Source organism: Pipistrellus kuhlii, unplaced genomic scaffold (genome assembly GCF_014108245.1).
Source record: "Pipistrellus kuhlii isolate mPipKuh1 unplaced genomic scaffold, mPipKuh1.p scaffold_m20_p_15, whole genome shotgun sequence".
In the NCBI taxonomy this organism is placed as follows: domain Eukaryota; kingdom Metazoa; phylum Chordata; class Mammalia; order Chiroptera; family Vespertilionidae; genus Pipistrellus; species Pipistrellus kuhlii.
In genome coordinates, this window is record NW_023425460.1 from 38040780 (window position 1) to 38063563 (window position 22784).

At 45.3% G+C, this 22784-nt stretch overlaps 1 protein-coding gene across 1 annotated transcript in view; it reads left to right on the forward strand.

Moving 5' to 3' along the window:
* Window positions 1–494: 494 nt before the first annotated feature.
* RBM20 (RNA binding motif protein 20) overlaps window positions 495–22784 on the forward strand; it is a 76503-nt gene continuing 54213 nt past the window's right edge. Inside the window, exons 1-2 of the mRNA XM_045582216.1 lie at window positions 495–564; window positions 1359–1464. Of these exons, the coding sequence (XP_045438172.1) occupies window positions 495–564; window positions 1359–1464 (176 nt within the window). The remainder of the gene's footprint in view (window positions 565–1358; window positions 1465–22784) is intronic.

The following is a 22784-nucleotide window of genomic DNA, read 5'->3' on the forward strand; positions in this document are numbered from 1 at the left end:
AAGGAAGGCAATGCAGGTGCTGGGCACAGCCCCGTTGACCGGCGAATAGAGGCGATAAAGGCAACTGGCATTCTCAGAGGAGAAACAGGACAAAGTTGGGTGTCAGCTACTCTGCTCCTATCTGGGCACCCCCACACACAGCCTCCCCGGGTGCTCTTGATGGGGCCCACGTTTTGTCATTATCTTGGTTCATGGAAAGATAAGCTGCAGCTGTCTTGGGTAGCTGGTGCCCTGTGATCTCCAACTTATGGGTAGACCCTCCTGTGAGTCATTTACTCCACAATATTGACTGAGATCCTATTTGTGCCTGGTCATTGGGCAATGTCCTAGGCATTGGGCACGGGGCAGACAAGATCCTGTTCTCATGAGTTTATATTCCAGAAGAGGGACAGGCAATAGAGCATGGAATAAACAAGGTAATTTCAGATATGATAAAGGTAGGACAAGGGGACAGAGAATGACCTTGTGACCTGCTTTAGATGTCTGAAGCAACGATGTCCAGTAGAACTTTCCGGATGCGGGAGATGTTGCCTACTGTGCTGTCCAGTTTGGTAAAAATGGCCGGTACGACTGAGGGACTGAGTTTCCAATGTTATTTAGTGGTAACTTCAATTTAAATAGCTCCATGCGCTCCATAGCTACCCATTGGTCAGTGCGGAGCTAGAGGAAGGACATTTAGCCAGAGGACAGAGGTTATGCAAAGATCCTGAGGATATGGTCACACTGAGAACCCAGCGTGGGATCTCTGTCTGGAGCCTGTGCACGGTCTTTATAGAGCAAATCTGAAAATCTTAGAAACGCTTCCTGCCTCTGTTTTGTGGGCCCCCAGAGAACCTGCAGAGGAACGAGAGTTAACCAGATGGGAGCTGAAAGCCCCTGCCCAACAAAGAACCCGCTTCCTCTCCTGGGAAGGGCTTGTTCCCACACCGTCTGACTCACACGGGCTTCCTCTGTGCAGGGCGCCGCTGGCCTGTGTGCAGAATGGCCCCCTTGTGCAGGCGGAGCCGGTTCATTCTGGGAGCAAATCCTGTCTTTGTTCTGGCCTCGCATCTTCCGGGAACAAGACGCTGGAACCCCCACCATTGCTTTTTTAGGGGGTCTTGCAGCAAATACTTCTTTTTTTTGTTGATTTTTTACAGAGAGAAAGAGAGAGGGATAGAGAGCTAGAAACAACAATGAGAGAGAAACATCAATCAGCTGCCTCTTGCACACCGCACTGCGGATGTGCCCGCAACCAAGGTACATGCCCTTGACCGGAATTGAACTTGGGACCTTTCAGTCCACAGACCGACGCTCTATCCACTGAGCAACACTGGTTTTGGCAGCAAATACTTCTTACTGCCGCGCATTCATCCCAGGGTCGGAGACCTCATCTTTTCTGGCTTACCTCTTCTCGCCCACATTAAGGATGGCAGAGCTGGCCCTGGTGAGAAAGAAAAACTGGGCTTTAGAGATCGTCTCCCTGTGAGTTGCCACTTCCATGGAAAGAGTTAGGAAAGAAAAGAGGAGAAGGGAGGAGGGGAGCGAAGAGGAAAGTTTCCAGAAGCGTTTCCAGCGGCGTCCTCAGAGCCACACGTGCTCTGGGATCCCACAGGCTGCGGGAGGCCTCTGCCCTGCTGGGCCAAGAAGCGGGCTATTCCAGGCAGCCAGTGGCTGATGTGGCCGTGGCAGCGTGTCCATCCCGTGTGGGTGGCGATTCAGCTCCAGCAAGATTCCCAGCTGAAAACAGGCAGGCGGCGGCCTCTCCCGGCTCCGGGTGCTGGAGATTAGATAGAGGAGGCCCCGCCACACAGTCTGATCCTGGGCGAACCCGGATTAGTCATTGGTTACCGCTCTCCTGGCACTTGCATACTCCAAAGAAAACACAATTACCTAGCACCACTCCCCAAAATATACAAAACTGAGCCAACAAGGATCTCAGTGGTAAAACTGGAGACCAAGCCCCAAACCCACTTCTGAGGGCTGAGCAGTGGTTCTGCCTCTACCCCCGCCCCCCTCGGGTCCTGCCTTACTGTCTGCAATTATCTCAGAGCTCCTCCTCCCCTCCCCAGACCAGCAGCAGCTTGGGGTGGACAGGCAAGGGGAAGGGAAGAGGCTGTGGACTTTGAACTGTGGCGGGTACAAACACTGTCTTGATGCTGATGATCTTTTTGTTGTTGTTGTTAATCCTCACATGAGGATATTTTCCCATTGATCTTTTAGTAAGAATGGAAGAGAGAGGCAAAGACAGAGAGAAACATCGATGTGAGAGAAACACATCGATTGGCTGCCTCCTACACGCTGGGGTGGAGCCTGCAACCAAGTTACCTGCCCCTGACTGGAATTGAACTTGGGACCCTTTGGTCCTCAGGCCGGCGCTCCATCCACTGAACCAAACAGCTAGGGTGATGCTGAGGATCTTGAACTCTCTGCTGAGAAGTCTGCTGTCATAAAATGAACCGTCGTTCACCCCTGATCCACATGCTGGCTATTCCTTTCTAGAAGATAAGGTGAAAACCCACAGGGGTCATGAGCGCTGGTCTCCACGGGAAAGCAAGCGTGGCTGTGCCTTCTGAGGGGGCCTCCGTTCTCCATCTGCCCTGTGTGTGCTTCTCCGGAGAGAGGTGCCTGCCATGGGAAAGAGGCTGTGAGCTTCATCGGACGGTCCTGATAAGCTAGCCGGGGCAGTATTAGCCCAATTGAATTCATTTGTCTCTTAAAAATACTTTTTTTTTCCTTCCCACTGAAAAATAAGCATGCTTCCTACAGAAATGTTGGGACATTCACAAAAGGAGGAAAACAATGACCTAAGATTCTGCCATCTAAACACAGTTGCCTCTGTTAGCATTTTGGTGTGTTCTCCAATAGTATATTTTTCCCCCACTAAGTTTTATTTTGCTTTTTACATGTCTATAACTATATACAAGGTTTCCCCCCAAAAATATATGCACACTTTAACGATGATTCTATTACCTTTTGAAAATGAGATGTATTTTAATAAACACTGCCTTTATAAGGATTTAAAGTGTGTATACATTTTTTGGGGGGACACCCTGTATATCGTATGTGACTTTGTGCACTGATTTTTAATTTAACCATTAAATAGCAAGTGGGAAGTAAGCATTGCTTTGGATGGCCATGTGGTAGTGCCCTTAAGTTCCTATGTATGTGGCACTTGGGTATCTTGAGCCCCAAGAACTCGGTAATTAACCATCACACAGTGAGTTGGCGAGGAGGCCAGACACAGTGGAGTGTTCCTTACGCTCGCTGGTCCTGAGCCTTTCCCTGCCTGCATCCCTCACACATGGGCTGCATACCCTCTGCTGGTGTGACTCCTTATGTTACTGTGTGTCACCCCTCTCCCACCTCCCCATGAGGATCGCTACATTACCAGCTTTGGGACAGCTCCCCAGGAGTGGAGGCCAGATTGCTCCCTTCCATCGTGTCACTTCAAGAAACTCGGTAGCATAATCAGTAGCAGTATTTGTTTGGGCTTGCCTCTGGCTTCTCCCAAACCAAGTGCCACCCCCAAGTTCCCATTGCCTTGTGCCCATGCTAGCTCCATGCAGAAGGGATTAGCCAGGGGAAACCGGCAGGCGTGATGGCCTGCAGGTGGCCTTGGGCCGTGGTGCTCTGGGAGCGGGAGGATGAATACCGTGGCTCCAGTCCCTCCTCTCTCTCCCTCAGAGTTCTTCCCTCCCATTGGGGACTGGCTTCCTGGGCACGTGTGCACCCAGGCCTCTGCGGAGGAGGGTCCTGTGCTTGGTTTAATGCTCTGCTGTTGCCATCTTGACATTTTTAAGACTTTTTAAAATTTTCACGACCCTACATTTTCCTTTCGCACGGGGCCCCACACATTCAGCAGCCTGGTTCCACGTGGAGCACCCCTCCCCTGCAGCACTCACCTGGTCCCTCTTTCACTTCCGCTGTGACTCACCCTGCACCGGGGAGGTGCTTTCGTAGAAGAAAGGTCTTTGGGATCAAACAGACTTCGTTGCAAAGGGCCGCGTACTGTCTCTGGGACTTGGGATAACTGATCCAGTCGTTTGGAGCCTCGGGGATTCTCACCTGGGAAGTGGGAATAGTGATCTTAACTTCTTAAGACTTTTGAAGGTCAAGAGAATGTATGCAAGGGTAGCATAGTGCCTTGCGTATCCACACTCAATATTACCTTTTGGCCCTCCTTCCCGGGCATCGTATACAGTGGATGCTCTGTAGGCACTTATTATATTTCAGTTTCTAATGGTTAGTTTGTGCCTCTTCATTTCCAACTGGGGCCAGGGTGTGTGTTCTAATCTCTGAGTAAGAGCGAGTACCAGGCCGTTGAGGGGCTCATTCTAGGCCCTGACTTTTTTGGGAATCGCAGGCCAGGCCATGTATCAGGGCACCTTTTTTCTTAATAATTAAGTTCACCACCTGTGTATCACTCTATGGAGCTCACGATAGCATATCCTCAGCCAGCGCTGACTACACCAGGCACTGGGTTATTGGGCACATCCTTCTTCTATAATTGTAAAGGTAGGCATGGTCTTTACCCCATTTCGTGTGGCCAATTTCAGCTGTCTGGCTCCAGAGCCTGTATTCTTAACCACTACATACTTCCCCTTTGTGGGTAAGCGGGAGCTGAGCCTTAGATACGGGTTTGGGGAGTCCTGGCCAGTGTGGCTCAGTTGGAGTATCATCCTGTTCACCATAAGGCTGCAGGCTCATTTCCCAGTTCGGGCATGAGTGGAAGACAACCAATAGATTTCCCTCTCACATCGATGTTTCTCTCTTACTCTCTCTCTCTCCCCCCTTACCGTCTCTCTAAAAATCAATGTGTATTCTCTGGTGAGGATTAAACAAAAAAAAGATATGGGTTTGGGAAGATGAGTATGGAGGAGCACTGTTTAGTAAACTATTATTTTAAAATGTATTTCATTCCCCCCCTTCCCTTCGGCAGTTATCTTGTTCTATGTATATACCCTGTTTTTCTGGAAATAAGACAGTGTCTTATATTAATTTTTGCTCCCAAAGATGCGCTAGGTCTTATTTTCAGGGGATGTCTTATTTTTCCATGAAGAAGAATACGGTACACACTTATTGTTAAATGAAAATAAAGGAAATTTAATACCTGTATATAGAATCGTAGTACGGTAGTTGTCAACACAAACCAGACAAACTGTGAATCCTACAGTATCGAGAATTTACTCAGTTATTCAATGACAATCATGTCATCATCTTCTGGAACATCATCATAACAATCCAATTCCTGAATTTCCTGGTGAATTTCTTGTGACTCCATTTCTTTCAGAATCAGTGGACCAAATCTCTCATGTTTAGCAATAGCATTCTGAGACAGAGCCTAGGGGGGCCTTATTTTCAGGGGGGATACCTTATATTTCACTCAGAAGGAAACCTGTAAGTAGGTCTTATTTTCGGGGAAACACGGTAGGGGTCTGTTCTGTTGTATGTGTTTTTTCTTCCTGACATTTCTTCCATATGTAAGTGAAATTATGGAGTGTTTGCCTTTCTCTTCCTGACATTTCATTTAATAGAATACTCTCTAGATCAGTGGTTCTCAAACTTTCTAATGCTATGACCCTTTAATACAGCTCCTCATGTTGTGGTGACCCCCAACCATAAAATTATTTTTGTTGCTACTTCATAACTGTAATTTTGCTACTGTTATGAATCATAATGTAAATATCTGTGTTTTCCAATGGTCTTAGGCTCTATAGCAGCTCTCACTCAACCTGTGGGTCAGGTTGAGAACCTCTAGTAGGGTTTATTTCTTTGTCTTGTCTGATTGCTGTGGCTAGGACTTCCAATACTGTGTTGAATAGAAGTGGTGATAGTGAGCATCCTTGTTTGTTCTTGGAGGAGAAATCGTTTAATTTTTCATCATTGAGTATGATATAGCTGAGGGTTTGTCATATATAGCTTTATTTTGTTAAGGTATGTTCCCTCTAGACCCACTTTTGTTGAGCGTTTTTATCATGAAAGGATGTAGATTTTGTCAAATGCTTTTTTTGCATCTATTGATATATGATCAATATGATTTTTGTCTTTCATTTTGTTATCGTGATATATCACATCAATTGATTTGTGGATGTTGTACCATTCTGGTATCCCTGGAATAAACCACTTGGTCATGGCATATAATCCCTTCAATGTTTTGTTGAGTCTGTTTGCTAATATTTTGTTGAGCATTTTTACATCTGTGTTCATCAAGAATATTGGCCTACATTTTCTTATTCTGTGATGTCTGTTTTGTTTTGGTGTTAGGGTAATGCTGGCTTCTAGAATGAGTTTGGAAGCATTCCTTCCTCGTCAGTATTTTTTGGAATAGTTTAAGAAGGATAGTTATTAATTTTTCTTTAAATGTTTGCTAAATTCCACCTGTGAAGCTGTCTGGTTCTGAACTTTTTTTTTTTCCAGAGTCTTTCTTTTTATTTTTTATTACTGCTTCACTATCATTGTTAGTAATAAGTCTGTTTAGATTTTTTATTTCTTCCTGGTTGAGTCTTAGAAGGTTGTTTACTTTTAGAAATCTACTTATTTCTTCTGTTATCCTAATTTGTTGGCATATAAATATTCATATTATATGTTGGCATATAAGTATTCTTTAACAATTCTTTGTATTTCTGTGGTTTTGGTTGGAACTTCTCTTTCATTTATGATTTTACTTATTAGGCTCTTTTTTTCTTGACTAAAAGTTTATCAATTTTGTTTATCTTTTCAAAGAACCAGCTCTTAGTTTCATTGATCTTTTCTATTTTAATCTCTATTTTGTTTATTTCTGTCTGATAATTATTATTTCCTTCTTTCTGTTTACTTTGTGGTTTGTTTGTTTTTCTTTTTGTGGTTCCTTTGTGTGTAAAGTTAGTTTGCTTATTTGGGATTTTTCTGTATAGCAATGAACTTTCCTCTTAGAACTGCTTTTGCCACATTCCATATATTTTAGAAAGTTGTGTGTTCATTTTCATTTGTCTCTAGGCAGTTTTTAATTTTTTGCTTGAGTTCCTCTTTGATCCTTTGGTTGTTAAGTAGCATGTTGTTTAGTTTCTACATAGTTGTGTTTTTATTCCAGTTTTGTTTTTTCCCCCCTATAGTTGGGTTCTAGGTTCACACCATTGTGGTCCTAAGAGAAGTACTTCAATCTTAATGTTTTTCAATCTTCTTGAATGTATTTAGTCCTGAATGTGATCTATCCTGGAGAATGTCCCACGTGCATATGAAAAAAAAAAAAGTGTGTATTGTGCAATTTTGGGATGAAATGTTCTACAAATATCTATCTACTCAGGAGACTCTTAACCTAAGCAGGTTCTGAGCATAATGAAGTAAGACAGAGAGTGAGGAAGAGCAAAATGTACCATTCATGACGGGAGCTCCACTGTGCACCTTGGGGAAACCTACTAGTAGATCGTGGGAGGGACTCAAGGCCTGAGCAGAAAGGCCCTGCGTCCAGGTTGGCTGGTTCCCTTAGGTCAGGATCTGGGACCGGCGCCTTTAGGTGTCTGTGACTGCGTCATGGGCCGAGAGCCAGGTGAGCCTGGGGCAGCATGTGGGCTGTGACTAAATTAGGAAGAAAGAGTCCTTGGGCTCTCTGGGGAGCATGCTGGGCAGTGGGCCTCCGGTGGAAAGCTGGACGTGAGCTATGAGACAGACACGCCTGGCTTTCACCTCAACTCCCCAGTGGTCTGCAGGAACATCATTCATTGAGTCCCAGCAGGAGAGGAGCGTCCCTGAGACCAGGAAACATACCCCCGCCCCACCTCCAAGCATGTGTGTAAAACAGGAGAACCCAGTGAGCTTTAATCCCTGGTCTTCTATAATCTATTCTGGGGAGGCTGTCCCTTGTAAAAACCATAGCCTCCGGGGTAATTCGGAGAGGGGATTATGGTGGAGACTGGGCATCACAAATGAGCGTCAGACCCCAGACAGGACGGGCTGGATGGTGGCTGCTTCACGTAACCTGTGGACAGCGGGTTTTTATTTAGAAAAACCACGTGAAGTTTTCGTTTGGGGTGATTGTGTTGTAAGGATTACAGGGTAAGATCTAGGGAGAAGAAGAGGGACACAGAGTGGCAGGCGCGTGGTGGCTCCTGGGAGAAAACTGATCAGGTTCCTAAGTAATTAAACCGTAAGTCGGGCCAAACTCACCCCCGGGCCTCTGTGAGGAATTTAGGAATTCCTCGTGGAGAGGGCTTCTCGGTTTTGTTTTTCTTTCTTTCTTCTTTTTTTTTGCGGGTATCGTATTTTCTGTGAGACATGTGGAAGGGCTTAGTTTCTCAACTGGCATTGTGGATATCTTGGGCTGGGCAATTCTTGTTTGTGGGTTCTGTACTGAGCATTGCAGGATTTTAGCAGCAACCCTGACCTCTGCCCAGTAAATGCCAGTAGCAACCTCCAGTTCTGATAAACAAAATGTCTCCATTGTTCCCTGGGGTGGGGGCATCACCCCCAGTTAAGAGCCACTGCTTAGCGCAGAAGACAGTCCATTCCTCCTGCTGAAAAGTATTGTAGTAACCACTGGGTAGGTGAAATGAGGAGTGGCCTCACTCCATCTCCTGCTGCTCCACACACAGAAAGAAAGAAAGGGTCACCTGTTCAGGAGGTTTGCTGGCTGGGAGTCAGTTTGGCGGTTAGGGCTGGGGTCTGATGTGGCTACATCACTAAAGGTCTTTTGGGGGACCTTCAGGACCAAATTGTCACACATGAAAACCCAGAATAAAAACCAAGCAAGTACCCAGCCCAGCCTGTGTGGCTCAGTGGTTGAGCATCGACCTATGAACCAGGAGGTCACGGTTCAATTCCAGGTCAGAGCACACGCCTGAGTTCTGGGCTCGATCCCCAGTGTGGAGCATGCAGGAGGCAGCCGATCAATGATTCTCAAAATTGATGTTTCTATCTCTCTCTCCCTCTCTGAAATCAATAAAAATATCTATATATCTATATCTATATCTATATCTATATCTATATCTATATATCTATATATCTATATCTATATCTATATCTATATCTATATCTATATCTATATCTATATCTATATCTATATCTATATCTATATCTATATCTATATCTATATCTATCTATATCTATCTCAAGCAAGGAATCAAACAAACTGCCATCACTAATCACTACCACCACTAACAAAAAGTAGGAAAACAAACCAGAACCGAAAGGCTTTGGAATCTTATTAAAAATGGCCACCTGATTAGCCCCCGTCCTCCCCCTGCAGCCGCATTCTCCAAAGCTGGCCTGGGTGTTGATATGTGAAGAGGCTGAGAACATGCGGCGTAAACACGGGCTGATACTGCTTGCCATTTGCACTCAGCGTGTGTAATGCGGCAGGAATGGCTCCGGGTGGCATGTGACTCCCCTTCCAGATGGGCATGCGGGCCACTGGGGCTGCTCGTTTCCTTTCGCTCTCTCCCTCGCCTCCACTCCCCCTGCGGCGCCCCTCTGCAGACTCCGGCGGGTTTAAGGGGCAGCCCGTCATGACTGGCACGCAGCGGGCCGGTAGGATGTCATTGGAATTTTCTGGGGAGGCACATGCGCGACACCCAAAATGACTCCGGGCTCCGGTGGCCTCAGGTCAGCGCTCCCTGCCAGGCTCCCCGGGCTTTTTCGGAAAGGTAAGTTTGCATGACGTCATCCTGCCTTTCCCCAGCCCCTGGGGGGGAACTGAGGGCTTTCTCTTTATTCTCCGGTCCAGTAGACCTGCTGGCCATGTTCTTGGCGCTTAGCATTCGTGCATGAGTGTGCGATTTATGTGCCCCCACCCCCTCCCGTTCAAAAAGAATGGTCACCACGGATTCCGGGGGTAGCATGTGACTTCACATAGCTCCCGTGACCCCAGTGGAATCCGAGGGCCCAATGTCGGGATGGCTACGTGTTCCTTTTACGCCAGTTACTGGACTTATTTTTTTTTAAAGAAAAGTCGGGCGGCCGCGGGAAAACAGATTGCAGGAGCGCCGGGTCTGCGGGAAGGGAAGGGGCCGCTTTCGGAATCCTGAAGTCTCCTGGACAAGAAGAGGGGGTCCCTTAAGGCCGAGGCGCTTTGTGCTCACTGCTGGAATGTGCCATGATGGGAAATGAATGTCTAGTCGCTTGCGACGTTTCCTATCTTGAGTGCAGAGGCAGAGCGTTGAATCGGGCGGGGAGTGCCCGGTTAGCATTCACCAGCCGGTCTAGTTTGCTCAGAAATGCTTGCAAGTCGCTTCTGGAGGAGCCGAGACCCGTGTTTCAGCAACGATTAGGTGTCTTCAAAGAAAGTTCAATTTCAAAGTCCCCAAGCAAGCAAGGGAGCGTATCCACGCCTGTCGCGAGGTTCAGGGGACGTACAGTTACTTGGGCTTGGATGTGATGACCCGTTAGCAGGCTCGGGCTCCACCATGCCGACGCACCTCGTTTCTTTACCCGCGGTGATTAGAAATCGCTTGGACACCTTTGGGAGAGGAATCCTGGTGTTCTGCTTGCCAGTGTGTCCAAGCAAACCCACACGTACGCACTGGTAAAATGGTGTGTCCGATGTATTTTCCATCATGGGGATTTTTTAACCTTAAAAAAAAAAAATCCATGATGTCACTTTGCCATTGGTTTCTGCCTTATGTGCGTTCGAATCTCTTTTTTATTTTCTGTGCCAGGAAACCGAAAGGGAGAGAGTTAATATTTTCACACACTCATGCCCTCCCCCACATGCCATAGCCTAACAGCTGCCACATATGATTTTGTGGAATTTGATATTTCAGATGAAATGACTTCCTTATTTTTCATCGTAATATAATAATCAATTTCCCCACAGAGCACTGTGGGCATGTCAGGCCTGGGCCGCCCCTAATTAGCAATGGATGGCGAAGCCGAGGGAAGTGCCCGAGAGAAAGGTTGAGTGAAACGTCAACTTTAACCCTTCCTTCTTGCCCCCGCTTGCTTGGATCTTAACCACAGTTGAGCTGGTGGTGGATGTGACAGAAATATCTAGAATGGCACATGCAGATGTGACTCCGGGGCCTACCCACTGGCCACTGCTGCTGTGCCCGTTATCTCCTTTCCACGGTAACTCTCCTACGGCCTCAGCTTTGTAAAATCGAGGCAGCAGCCAGAAGCAACCCGCATGCGATGTTCTCTGCTTCGGGTGGCACCTGCGTTTTGTTGGCTGTCGTCAGAAAGGTGTGTCTTCTTAGGCACCAGAACCTTCCATCCACTTTGGGGGGAGTGGAAGCTTTCTCAAATAAATAGTTTCATCGTCTGCTTCTAAAGTTCCAACCTCAAGATCCTCCTGTGCTCTGAGGAACTTACAAGAAGCAGACAGTGCCCATCTGCAGCACAAACACAGAGATGCACAGGCCTCGTATTTCACAGGGGGACACTGAGCATCTGCTGCCGAGCTCTGCCTTCCATGTGCCTGGAGGCAGTCATAAATTCAAGGGAGTCAAGCAAGTATTTGTTCAGTGCTTCTGATTTGCCTGGCACCGAGCCAGAAAGCCACTCGGAGAATTTCACAGGTTTTTAGGATGTGGGTGATGTGTTCACGGTGCTTCTGATTTAGAAGGTACGAGCGTCACGCCTGAGCAGACCTCACCTGGCTCTCTGCGGCAGACACTGTGCACGCACTCGGGGAGAAGTCTTGCCACGAAAAGTATTTACTGAACTCTGTGCGGATGGTGCGTCAACATTGCCTAGAAATCGCTGATTGCCCATGGTGTCTGAGGCCCTTTGCGGGCTAATGGAAACGTCAGTGTTTATGCTTCAGTGTAATTTAAGGCAAATGACGATGCCGTCAGTAGGGACAGAAATGGCTTGTGGGGTTTAAAGTAATGAAGAGCAGATTGATTTTATTCCTTTATAGATTGGTGAGTCTCAGGTCAAACTTTACAGTAATCCCGGAGAGCTAGTATTAAGAATCCCAGTGCCGAATTAGAATCTCTCGTGATGTGGCCCAAGCATCCGTGTTTTTTTGTTTGTTTGTTTGTTTTGTTTTTGTTTTTAAAAACACCCCAAGTAATTGCAGGGCCATCAAGTTTGTACTCTAGCGATATAGATGATTTTATTTAAAGATGTTTTAGTCTATGGTGAATTTGGATTTTTTCTTCTTCTTCATAATCATGATGTTGCTTGACTGAAGAATTTTTGGCATTCTGGAATCTGACCTTCTGTTCTCTGCATTAGTGAATGCAGTGTGAATGGAGTTATGTTTTTCTCCCGCTCAGCAAACCTGATAACATGATGCTGAGCTAATCGATCAGCTAAGTTATCTGAGGTTTTGTGAACTCAAGTGTTTTTTATCACAGGAGGCCAAATGTTGAACATGGCAGTTGAGTCTTTTTAAAACATTTTTATTTGTTGATTTGAGAGGGACATCAATTTGATGTTCTACCTATTTCTACATTCATTGGTTATTCTGGTATGCATCCTGATTGGGGATCGAACCTGGCATCTTGGCATAGTGGGACAATGCACTAACCAGCTGAGCTACCTGGCCAAGGCAATGATAGAGTCTTTTTAAAGAAAGGTAGGTATAAGTGTGATCATGTGTACCCCCTGAAGTCATTTTTGCAGTGTTTAAAACCCTCTTCTTGTTTTTGGTGCCGAAAGAAATGTACCTAATGAGGCACTTCTCATATTTCTTTCCCTAAATCTTCATGGAGAGTTAAGAGAGCTTCTGTTTGTGCTGAACGGCCTGCCCATGTGATCGGGGATAGAAGAAATTAAATTAGTTCATGCTGGCTGGCTCAGTCAAGGCAGAGATGGCTCATTAAATATATAATAGTTAATACATTTCTTATAACTCACTATAGATATTAGAGTTGGAAAGTAGGTTCAGTGGTTCTCCAAGGGCAGCGTCAATATCACGTGGACATGTTAGAAATGCAAATTCTGAGGCCTCAACCCAGAGCTCCTGAGAAAGAAGAGGGGACGAGGCTGGGGGTGGGGGGGGGGAAGGAGAGAGGGCGGTGAGCCCAGCATCTGTGTTTTGAGATGCTCTCTGGATGCCCATCAAAGTTTAAAAATCACTGCTCCGATAGCAACTTGTCATTTTATGGAACTATCTGTTAACTGGAGGTTAAACGCCTCTCTCTTAAGTCACCCAGGACTAGGGGAGTAGTTGAGATGAGAACTCAGATCACTCAGTGTAAAATCTATCTCTGCACCATGGCCAGATCACCCTAACTTTTCCATGTGTCATAAATAACAGCTTTAGGGAAATACCCACCATTCTAAAGTCATAAGGCATAAAGGAATCTTAAATGTCTGGTGTGACTCTCCCATTTTGCAGATGAGAAAACTAAGGTCTACACGGTAAAGTGAGTACAATAAGATGTATAGTTATTGGTGGTAGTGCCTGTTTAAGAAGTAGGTCTACTTATAACCCAAACAGTGGATCCCCCTTCACTTTCATATGGACTCCATTTAGCTTAAACGATGTTGGTTAAAATGTCCAGGTTAACAATCAGGTAACTCTAGAAAAAGACCAGTTATTTTGATTGAGAACTTTTAATTCTTTAAAATTAATCTAAAATTATATTTTTTATTTAAAATTGGCTTTTAAATCAAATGAATTTTATACTACTTACCAGAAAAATCTCTGTGATATAAACGACTGAAAAAGAAAGTTTAGAGAACATAGGGACCATTCATTCTTGAGCATATGTTTCATCTCAGACTCATGTGGCTTAGACACTTACATCTCCTCAGATCTCACACTGAAATTACATTTTCTTCAGATTTAGTTAAAAGGAGAATTGGGGCAACAAGTCTGTTTGTTGAATATTTTAGGATTTTATATTTGATGTGGTTGGTGGTATTTACATAATATCAACCATGTTCAAAGCCTGAATCTAATCCACATTCTCTGCAGAACTTCATCTTCAAAGCCTTGAGAAGCACACATGGAACATTTGCCCCAGAAAACAGATTGAGAATGTGATGCACAACTACTGTCTCACACGTATACACATGGATCAGGCGTGTACATAGAGAGAAATGCCTAGAGCACATGTGTCAAACACAAGGCCCGCGGGCCAAATCCATCCCGCCAGGCCTTGCAATGTGGCCCGCACCGTGCTGTCATCACTGCACTCCGCTGTGTTTCCATCACAATGACAGTTTATGACTGTTCAGTAAACCATTCGGCCCGCAATTTAGGCTGGATTTTAGATTTTGGCCCCTTCTCTGATTGAGTTCGACACCCCTAGCCTAGAGGTTCCACACACTTACCTATTACAGGCACTGTGACATGAAATGGGACATACAATTCCTGCCTTCAAAATGGTGATGGGGCAGTGAGGAAGTGAGATAAGTGGCTGGGTACCCAATTAATGATAGAAGATGGTAAGAGTTAGAAGAAAGTGTAACTGAGGCTAATGGAACTGCAGAGCATCATGGGGAATCATAGAAGGGGAACCAGCACACACTTGATGGAGGTAGGAGCCAAGGAAGTCTGCCTGGAAGAGGTGACATCCAACTGCATGTTGAAGGAGAGTTACTTGCGTGAGGAGGAAGAGGGAGGAGATTGTCCGGGAGAAGGACCTGTATGTGCAAAGACGTTGATGCTTTCATATATTGCCCTTCACAGGGGAAGTATTGGCCTGTAACCATGAATGTTTGGCTTCTTAGAGAAAGCTGTGCAGCAGTTTTAAAATGCGTATTTCAAACAGCTTGTTTCTCCATCTCAGAAGGCTCCCATGTTCTCCAGAAAAGTTTGTCGGTTGAGAGGTCACCATATGGTATGTGACTGAGACAGGGAAAGATCTCTTCTAACCCCAGAAGTCAAACCAACTCCCTGGCTTTTAGCCTGCATAAAACCAGTGGAATTCTGCCCACCATGAATTTCCTGAAGAATGGTGTGTCAGACAAAGCAACTCCAGCCCCGAATGGATTCGAGCTGCTTTTTACTGTGAAAGCCTGGGCCTGTCTCTGGAATGCCTTTGTAGAGGAGAGAGTCTCATAACGAGGCACTTTTGGTATTTCTTCCCAGAAATCTTCGTGGATAGAGTTAAGAGAACTTCTCCTTGTGCTGAACGGCCTGCCCACGTGATCAGGGATAGGAGAAATTAAATTAGTTCATGCTGGCTGGCCAGCAACACATACATCTGAGCCACGCCATGTACATGAAATCATGTTTTCTTTAGAAGCATTTCCAGGAGCTTGAAATTAATTTAATTTGTGACTAATAATAATGATAATTATTCCATATTATTCAGCAATAATAATTATCATTATCAGCCATCATCACGCTTTGCAGAGCATCTGCACACCATGTTAGATGTTTAGAACAGCTACCGGGGCAGATGTCATTATCTCCACTCGACAGATAAGGAATTAAACCTTAAAGTCATCAGACTTCAAAGGTGGATCAGCTCTTGGCGATCTTTTCGTATATAGCTTTCTCATTTTACAAAAAAAAGGGGGGGGAGGGGGTGTTGACTGAGCTCACTAACGTTTCCCCTTCGATATTCAATGATTAAGGGAAACTTAGAATATGCATTTGTTTCTTTAGGAGAAATATTGTTGAAACCAATCCTACCTGCTCTTTTATAAAACATGCATGTATAAAAGTCTCTTATTTTTATACCTTTGATAAGATAGATAGATAAAAAGTCTCTTATTTTTATACCTTTCGTAAGATAGATAGATACAAATAGATAGACAGATTATATATATATATATATATATATATATATATATATATATATAGACAAACACATGCAAATGTCACTGTGAAGATGGAGGCGAAATTGGATCAGGCAGAGGCCCAAAGGGAACTTTAACTTTATTTGTATAATTATGTATATATATATTTTTTTATTAAAAATATCTGAGGCAGCCCAGCTGACATGGCTCATAGGTTGAGCATTGACCTATGAATTAGGAGGTCATGATTTGATTCCTGGTCAGGGTTGTAGGCTCCATCCCCAGTGTGGGGCATGCAGAAGGTAGCCAATCAATGATTCTCTCTCATCATTGATGTTTCTGTCTCTCTCTCCTTCTCCCTTCCTCTCTGAAATCAATAAAAATATATTTTAGAAAAAAATCTGAGGCAAAATAACCCTAACTGTAGCATATGTTAATTTGAGATCATGGGCAATGAGTTCATAAATATTTGTTATATTCTTCATATTTGTGTTGTTTAAAAAAAAACAAATATGAGCATTAAAAATAATTACTACTTATAATACCATCATTTTATAAAATAAAGGATATTTTAAAGAAAAGAATGGTACAGAAGAAAAAAGACACAAAAAGTCATAATCTGGTTCTTGGTGGTAAATTGACATTAATTCTCTCTTTGCTTTAAGTCTTTCCTAAATGACACTAGCAGAATGTATATTATTTTCTTTGCATTTGCTGCATTGCCCATTCTATTTTTTCTCTTTATTATTCAGTGCAGAGAGGAAGGGAGAGGGAGAGAAGAAAAACATCAATGATGAGAGAGAATTATTGATTGCTTGCCTCTTGCACACCTCCTACTGGGATTGAATTGAGCCTGAAACCCAGGCATGTGCCCTGACCAGGAATTGAACCATGACCTCCTGGTTCATAGGTCAAAGCTCAACCACTGAACCACACTAGCTGGGCTGTCCATCCTGTTTTGTACATTTTGAGCCCTTCTCATATCTTCAGCAGGAAGGTAAGTCCTCTCTTGTCAGTTATAAAACTGCGAACTGCCCCTTTGTGACTATAGGTCTCCTGGCTCTGAGAATCTTATTCTGCCTGATGAAAGTATCGATAGTTCAGCGTATAATGGACCACCAGAGTATAATGGTGACTTGATATCAAATGCGTGATTTAAAATCATGTCCTGGATGTGTTAACTACACTTATTGTGGTAATCATTTCACAATATACACATGTATCAAATCATATACACCTTAAATGTATACAACATTATATATCCATTATAGCTCCATAAAGCTGGGAAAAAGTGTAAAACCACTGTGACAAGCTGCGAGGGAAAAACACAGAATAAAGGAACAAGCTTTATAATTTAGTACCTTTGAACAAACACCCTCCCCACCCCCGTACCCCCCACCAAAAAAAAAAAAAAAAAAAAAAAATTACTCCCAAGGAAGTAGGGCCAGGATTGTGGCTTTAGAAGCTCCTTTACTGAACCCATAACAGAGGACAGAACATTGGTCTTACAGTCAAAAGAGCCTCGTTCAAACCCTTTATTCACTGGATGCCCTCGGGTGGTTCATCTGACCTTTCTTGGTCAGTCTTCTTAAAGACTAGAACTAGAAATGGTTGTATCTGAACTAGAAATGGTTGTATCTGAAGTAGGTACCCATATGGCTGTCCTGGTGATCAGAGAGCTAAAACACTTATTAACACTCCAACTGAAAAACATGAAACAAAAGAGAGGTGATAGGATTACCATGCTGTTATGAATCACTGCAAGAGGTGTCATGGTGATATGAATCATCATATGGTAATATCACAGCTGAAGCCCAAATGTGAGATAACACCAGCATTGACCCAGTAATCTCAATTAGTCACAGGGGCCTAGCTAGTGATAATCCATAGTCCCATTGTTACCAAGAAGACTGCACTAACCAGAAAGTGTGTAATTTCACTCTGCTCCCTGAAAAGGAGAAAATTTGCTCGTGAACAGTGATGGGGGGTGGCCCACCATAGTAGGTAGCTCCATTAGCCCCAGGAAGGAGGAGAGTTGGTTCCAGGCCCGCCTCCTTCTGTCTAGAGATGTGACTTGGTTTGACTCACATAGTATGTCTACTTCACTGGGCTTCTCTTTTTTTCTTTTTTTTCTCCTCTGTAAACGGAGTGGGTTAAACTAAATGGTCTCTAAGGCCTCTTCTTGATCTCACATTTGTGATAATTAGTTAGAGTTTAAACTTTAGCCCCAATAGTACTGTAGCCTCATCATTGTCCTCTTTGTACCCTGGCATTTAGGGATTGTTCCCTGTGGATCTCGTCCTGACCTCAGGTCTAAGAGGGTTACAATAGAGTTGAGAACTTAGGATGTGAAGTTCAGCTTCCAGGAGGCAACAGCAGGGCAGGACTCAGCAAAAACTTGACCTCGATTGCACTTCATTTGATTTGGCCATGTTATGAAGGTGTGGCCAGACCTGGAAAACACTCTCTGGCCAGGTTCTGAGCCCTCTCACCTGGATTATATTTTATGTTCTAACACATAATAAAAATGGCATGTCCATTGCTTGGCCTGGACAGGGTCCTGAGTTGAACTGGAAGTGAATTTAAATTCCTGATTGGTTATCTTGGAAGATCCTGTGCCCAGCCAGACCTTGAACCACACTGGGCCGCGGTTCTTGGCTTTTGCTTCTGGCTGGCTGATCATCACAGGGGACATTCACACCATGGAATTTCAGCTGTGTCTTCATTATTCCACAGCCCTTTCAGTCTCCTGTTGACTACGTATCCCGTTCACCAAACAACTCATAATTCTCTTCCTTCCAATTCCAGTCCCCAGCCTGCTCCCTCCTCTCTCAACAGATGCCCATCTGTGTTTTTTACTTGCCTTCTCTCCATATTCACATCTCCTCCTGTTTTCTGCCATCTCCCTCTGTCACCCACCATCTACTCTGATGATGACAGTGATGCCGATGATGGTGGTATTGATAATAGTGCTGGTGGTAACGATAAGGGTGAGAGGACTAGTAGTAGCGGTTGTTGCTGCATTTGTTTAGTGAATGCTTACGGTGTGCTTGGAACGGTGCGGAACAATTTATGTGCACCCTGTCATTTAACTTGGAACAAGCCTATACCTTAGGTATAGCCATCTTGGCTTTAGCGACAAGGACCCCAAGACTCAGAGAGGGCAAGTACTTGCCCATAGTACCCAGCTTACAAGTGGTGAACTGGAATTCACACCCAAGTGGATGCTAACTCTGAAATCTGAGCTCCTTTCCACCCCCACTCTCCCACCCCCATCTGCAAGGTGTGTCAGTAGATTAGAAACTGCCCCCTTGAGAAGGCCAAGGTGTTATGTCCCCAGCTCACAAGAACACCTGTGTGGCCAGGACTCGATCTCTGAACGTGCAAAATGTTGTTGCATATGCCCTGGCCAATGTTGCTAAGTGGTCAGTGTTGGCCTGTGCACTGGAGAGTCATATGTTCGATTCCTGGATTGCAGGTTTGATCCCTGCCTCTGGTTGGTGCGCATATAGGAGACAACCAATCGATGTGTCCCTCTCACATCAATGTTTCTCTCTTGCATGCTGAAACAATAAATGGGGAAAATATCCTCACTCCTTGAGTGAGGATTAAAAAGAATATTGTTGATAGCCCACACCCCATGCATACCCTGGTCTTGTAACCACCATGTGGGGCTATGACTCCACCCAGGGTGGAGGAGCGTTCTGTTCCCCATCCTCCAGGAAGCTGGTCTTGCTGGTCAGTGGACACTCACCAAAGAGATTGCCCCAGTTCCCCCTGCGGTGATCCCTTAGGTCCTCACAGTGGTCCCCTCCACAGAAGAAGCTGGGGATGACAGACTACTCTTGAATCATCATGGGGCCGTGGAGGGGAAACATCTGAATTAAATGCAGATGGTTCTAGGAGGTTGGCTTTCTTTTTACATGATCATTTTTATTAAGCAAATAAAGGAAATGCCTTGGTTTGTGTACTAGCCCAAGCAGGTCCAAGACAAGTGGCTCAAGGTGTCCCACTGAGGCTCCAGGAGCTGCCTGCCCAGCTCCAGGCTGGGATCTTGGGTTGGCTTGACTTTCAAGCAGGCTCTCCTTATGTGGGGGCTCAAATTCAACCGGCATAGCAACCCAGGCACGACAGAAGGGTGCCTCTCTCCTGATAGCACCAACAGAATTTCAGGGAGTGTCCATTGCTGAGCCAGTCGGTGGCCAGGGGGCTCTGTGACATGGGATGGAGATCACTATTCCCGTTTTACAGATGAGAAAATTAAGCAACTTCCTCCCATCACATAACCAGTAACTGGCAGGTGGGAGCCCAGGTCTCGGACCACAGTTCACCCTCCTGCTGCCTTTCACTAAAAGCCGGGTCATCTTTGCATCTGCAGATGGATTACTACACCCAGGACGTTTGCAAGTCTTCGTTCCTTTTGTTCTGTTTGTTACATTTCTCTGAACAGTCTAAAGCTTGCACCACTTCCTCCTGGGCCTTGCTGTTTTGTGCTTTCCTCCGAAGGACTATTCATCACTCTCTCTGTGGGCCTATCTCCTCTTGGGAAGGTATCTCTCCATCTCTGGGTCCCCACCATTTAGCAACGTCACCCGGCACATTATAGATGCTCGGTTTACATGGGCCGAATGGACACATTCATGAACGCCCGCCGGAGTCTGCGCAGAGCAGAGGCCCCAGACCCTGCCTGCATCTCGGGGCGCTGCCTTCCTTTCAGAATAGGATGGATCCCATCATAAAACGCTGGCTGACTTTCCAGCCCCCCGGCTCACATGGAGGCGGGACACGGCCTCCCTCCCCGTGCCCCAATTCAAACCCGTCACTGCCTCCTGCTTGGGACTCGGAATAAAATGTGGAAGAGCGCTGGGGTGAATACTGAGCTCGCCATGCGGAGACAGCTGCCGCACTCTCCCGGGAGAGACAATATGGCGCACATCCTTTTGGCACTGCAGGATTAAACCATTAGAAACAGTTTTCATCTGGATGTTCTAAATCTCCCTGAATTATACAGGCAACCGTTTCTCCTTTAGGTTATATTTTATGTTTAAAACCACGGAGAGAAGTGCTGTTTTAATTCAATACAAAACAAGAAGACCTTGTAAGGGAGCAGGCAACATGCGTTTTCAGTGTAATTATGCACTGTGGATCCTTAGTGGGTCAGAGAGGAACCGTCAGCCCTGGAGGCAGTGAGCCCCGTGGAAGCCTGGGTGAGTCAGAGAGGCTGTGCCTGCCATGATGGAGGGCCAGCCCTCCTGGTGGAGGTGTGGTGGCTTTTCCAGCTCTGCATAAGTAACTCTCGGTGCAGCTCTCCCTCCTCCCAGGTGGGACTATATGACTGCAAACCGAGCCTGTGCACAGGTTTAGGAGAAGACAGGATGGATCAGGGGCATGGAACTTTGTCTCCCACTGGCTCCCCGGACACGGGACATCCCTACTGTCACCTCTGGAGCTTACAGGGGTTCAGAGGGGCTGAATCTTTGCATCTCCCCAGGGCTCAGCGAGTGCTTTGCACATTGAAGGTACTTCTCTGAACAGAGGGGGACGGTCACAGATACATATGGGTGGAAATGATAAATTGGCAATGTAATAGATAGTTCTGGGGCTTAGTGAAGGCTCTTTGTCAGGAGCTAAAAGCTGGTTTGAATTATGTGAGTTCTCATTAAGGTTGTACTGCTCCCCAGCTTTGGGCAAGTCTCTCTCTCTTTGTTCATGAAGGGGCTGGATGAGTCAGCCCCCCCGGATCTGCAAGTCCAAGCTCTCCGGGATTGCCATTGCTTGGCTGGGCAGGAAAGTGGACTTTAAGAAGGAAGGGACCTCTGGGTTTTTCTGGATCTTGGCTGAGTTCCCAGAGGGTCTTCAGACACCTGGTGAGATGGCCTGTGCTTGATCAGGACCTCTGGGAACATACGTTCATGCCAACAAGATCTAGCCAGTGTCCCGAATGGAAGCCTCTTCTGTGTATAATTTTGTTGATGGATTGCATGAGCTTCCTATTTGCTTCCCTAACGTATTGCCACAAATGGACAAATTTCTCATCTTACAGTACTGGAGGTCAGAAGTACAAAATCCATCTCACTGAGCCAAAGTCAAGGTGTCACCGGGGCTGATTTCTTCTGGAGACTCTAGGGGAAATTTGTTTGTTTCCTTATCATTTTCAGTTTCTAAAGGCCTTAGCTCATGGCCTCTTTCTCCATTGTCAAAGCCAGCATAGCATCTCCTTCCCTCTCTGACCTCTGTCTGCTTCCATCCTAGTAGCATCCCTTCTGACTCTGATCCTCCTGTCCCCGTTTTATAAAGACTCTTGTGAATACATCAGGCCCACCAGGACAGTCTCTCCATCTTATGCTCCTTCATTTAACCACGTCGGCAAAGTTCCCCTCTACCATGGAAGGTGACATTGTACAGGTTCTGGGGATTAGGATGTGGATATTTTTTGGAGGCAATTATTTATTCTACCTCAGGGATTATCCATCTGTTTCAAAGCCTAGACACGGACAGGGAGAAGAGTGTATTTGGGTTCCTACTTTGGAATGGGGAATTGTAGACCATCCCTATCTGTTTCAGCTGTATACAACAAAACCCTTTTTCTTTCTGGGTATCTTTAGATTCTATTTTTTGAATTATTTTTGAGGGCTTTTATCCATGCAATGTACACTTAAAAAGAAGATAAATTGATACACTTAATTTATTATTACTATTTTTAAAATATATACTTTATTGATTTTTTACAGAGAGGAAGGGAGATGGATAGAGAGTCAGAAACATCAATGAGGGAGAAACATAGATCAACTGCCTCCTGCACATCCCCTACTAGGGATGTGCCCACAACCAAGGTACATGCCCTTGACCGGAATCGAACCTGGGACCCTTCAGTCTGCAAGCTAAAGCTCTATACACTGAGCCAATCCGGTTTCGGCTATTATTATTATTTAAAAAAACAAAACATATTTTTATTGATTTCAGAGAGGAGAGGAGAGAGATAGAAACATCAATGATGAGACAGAATCATTGGCTGCCTCTTGCACACCCCTCACTGGGGATCAAGCCCACAAGCCAGGCATGTGCCCTTGACCGGAATTGAACCCGGGATCCCTCAGCCCCCAGGCTGACAGTCTATCCACTTAGCCCAATCGCTAGGGCGAAATGTACACTCTCGAAAGAGGTGTCCACATCTCTTACAGCCACCA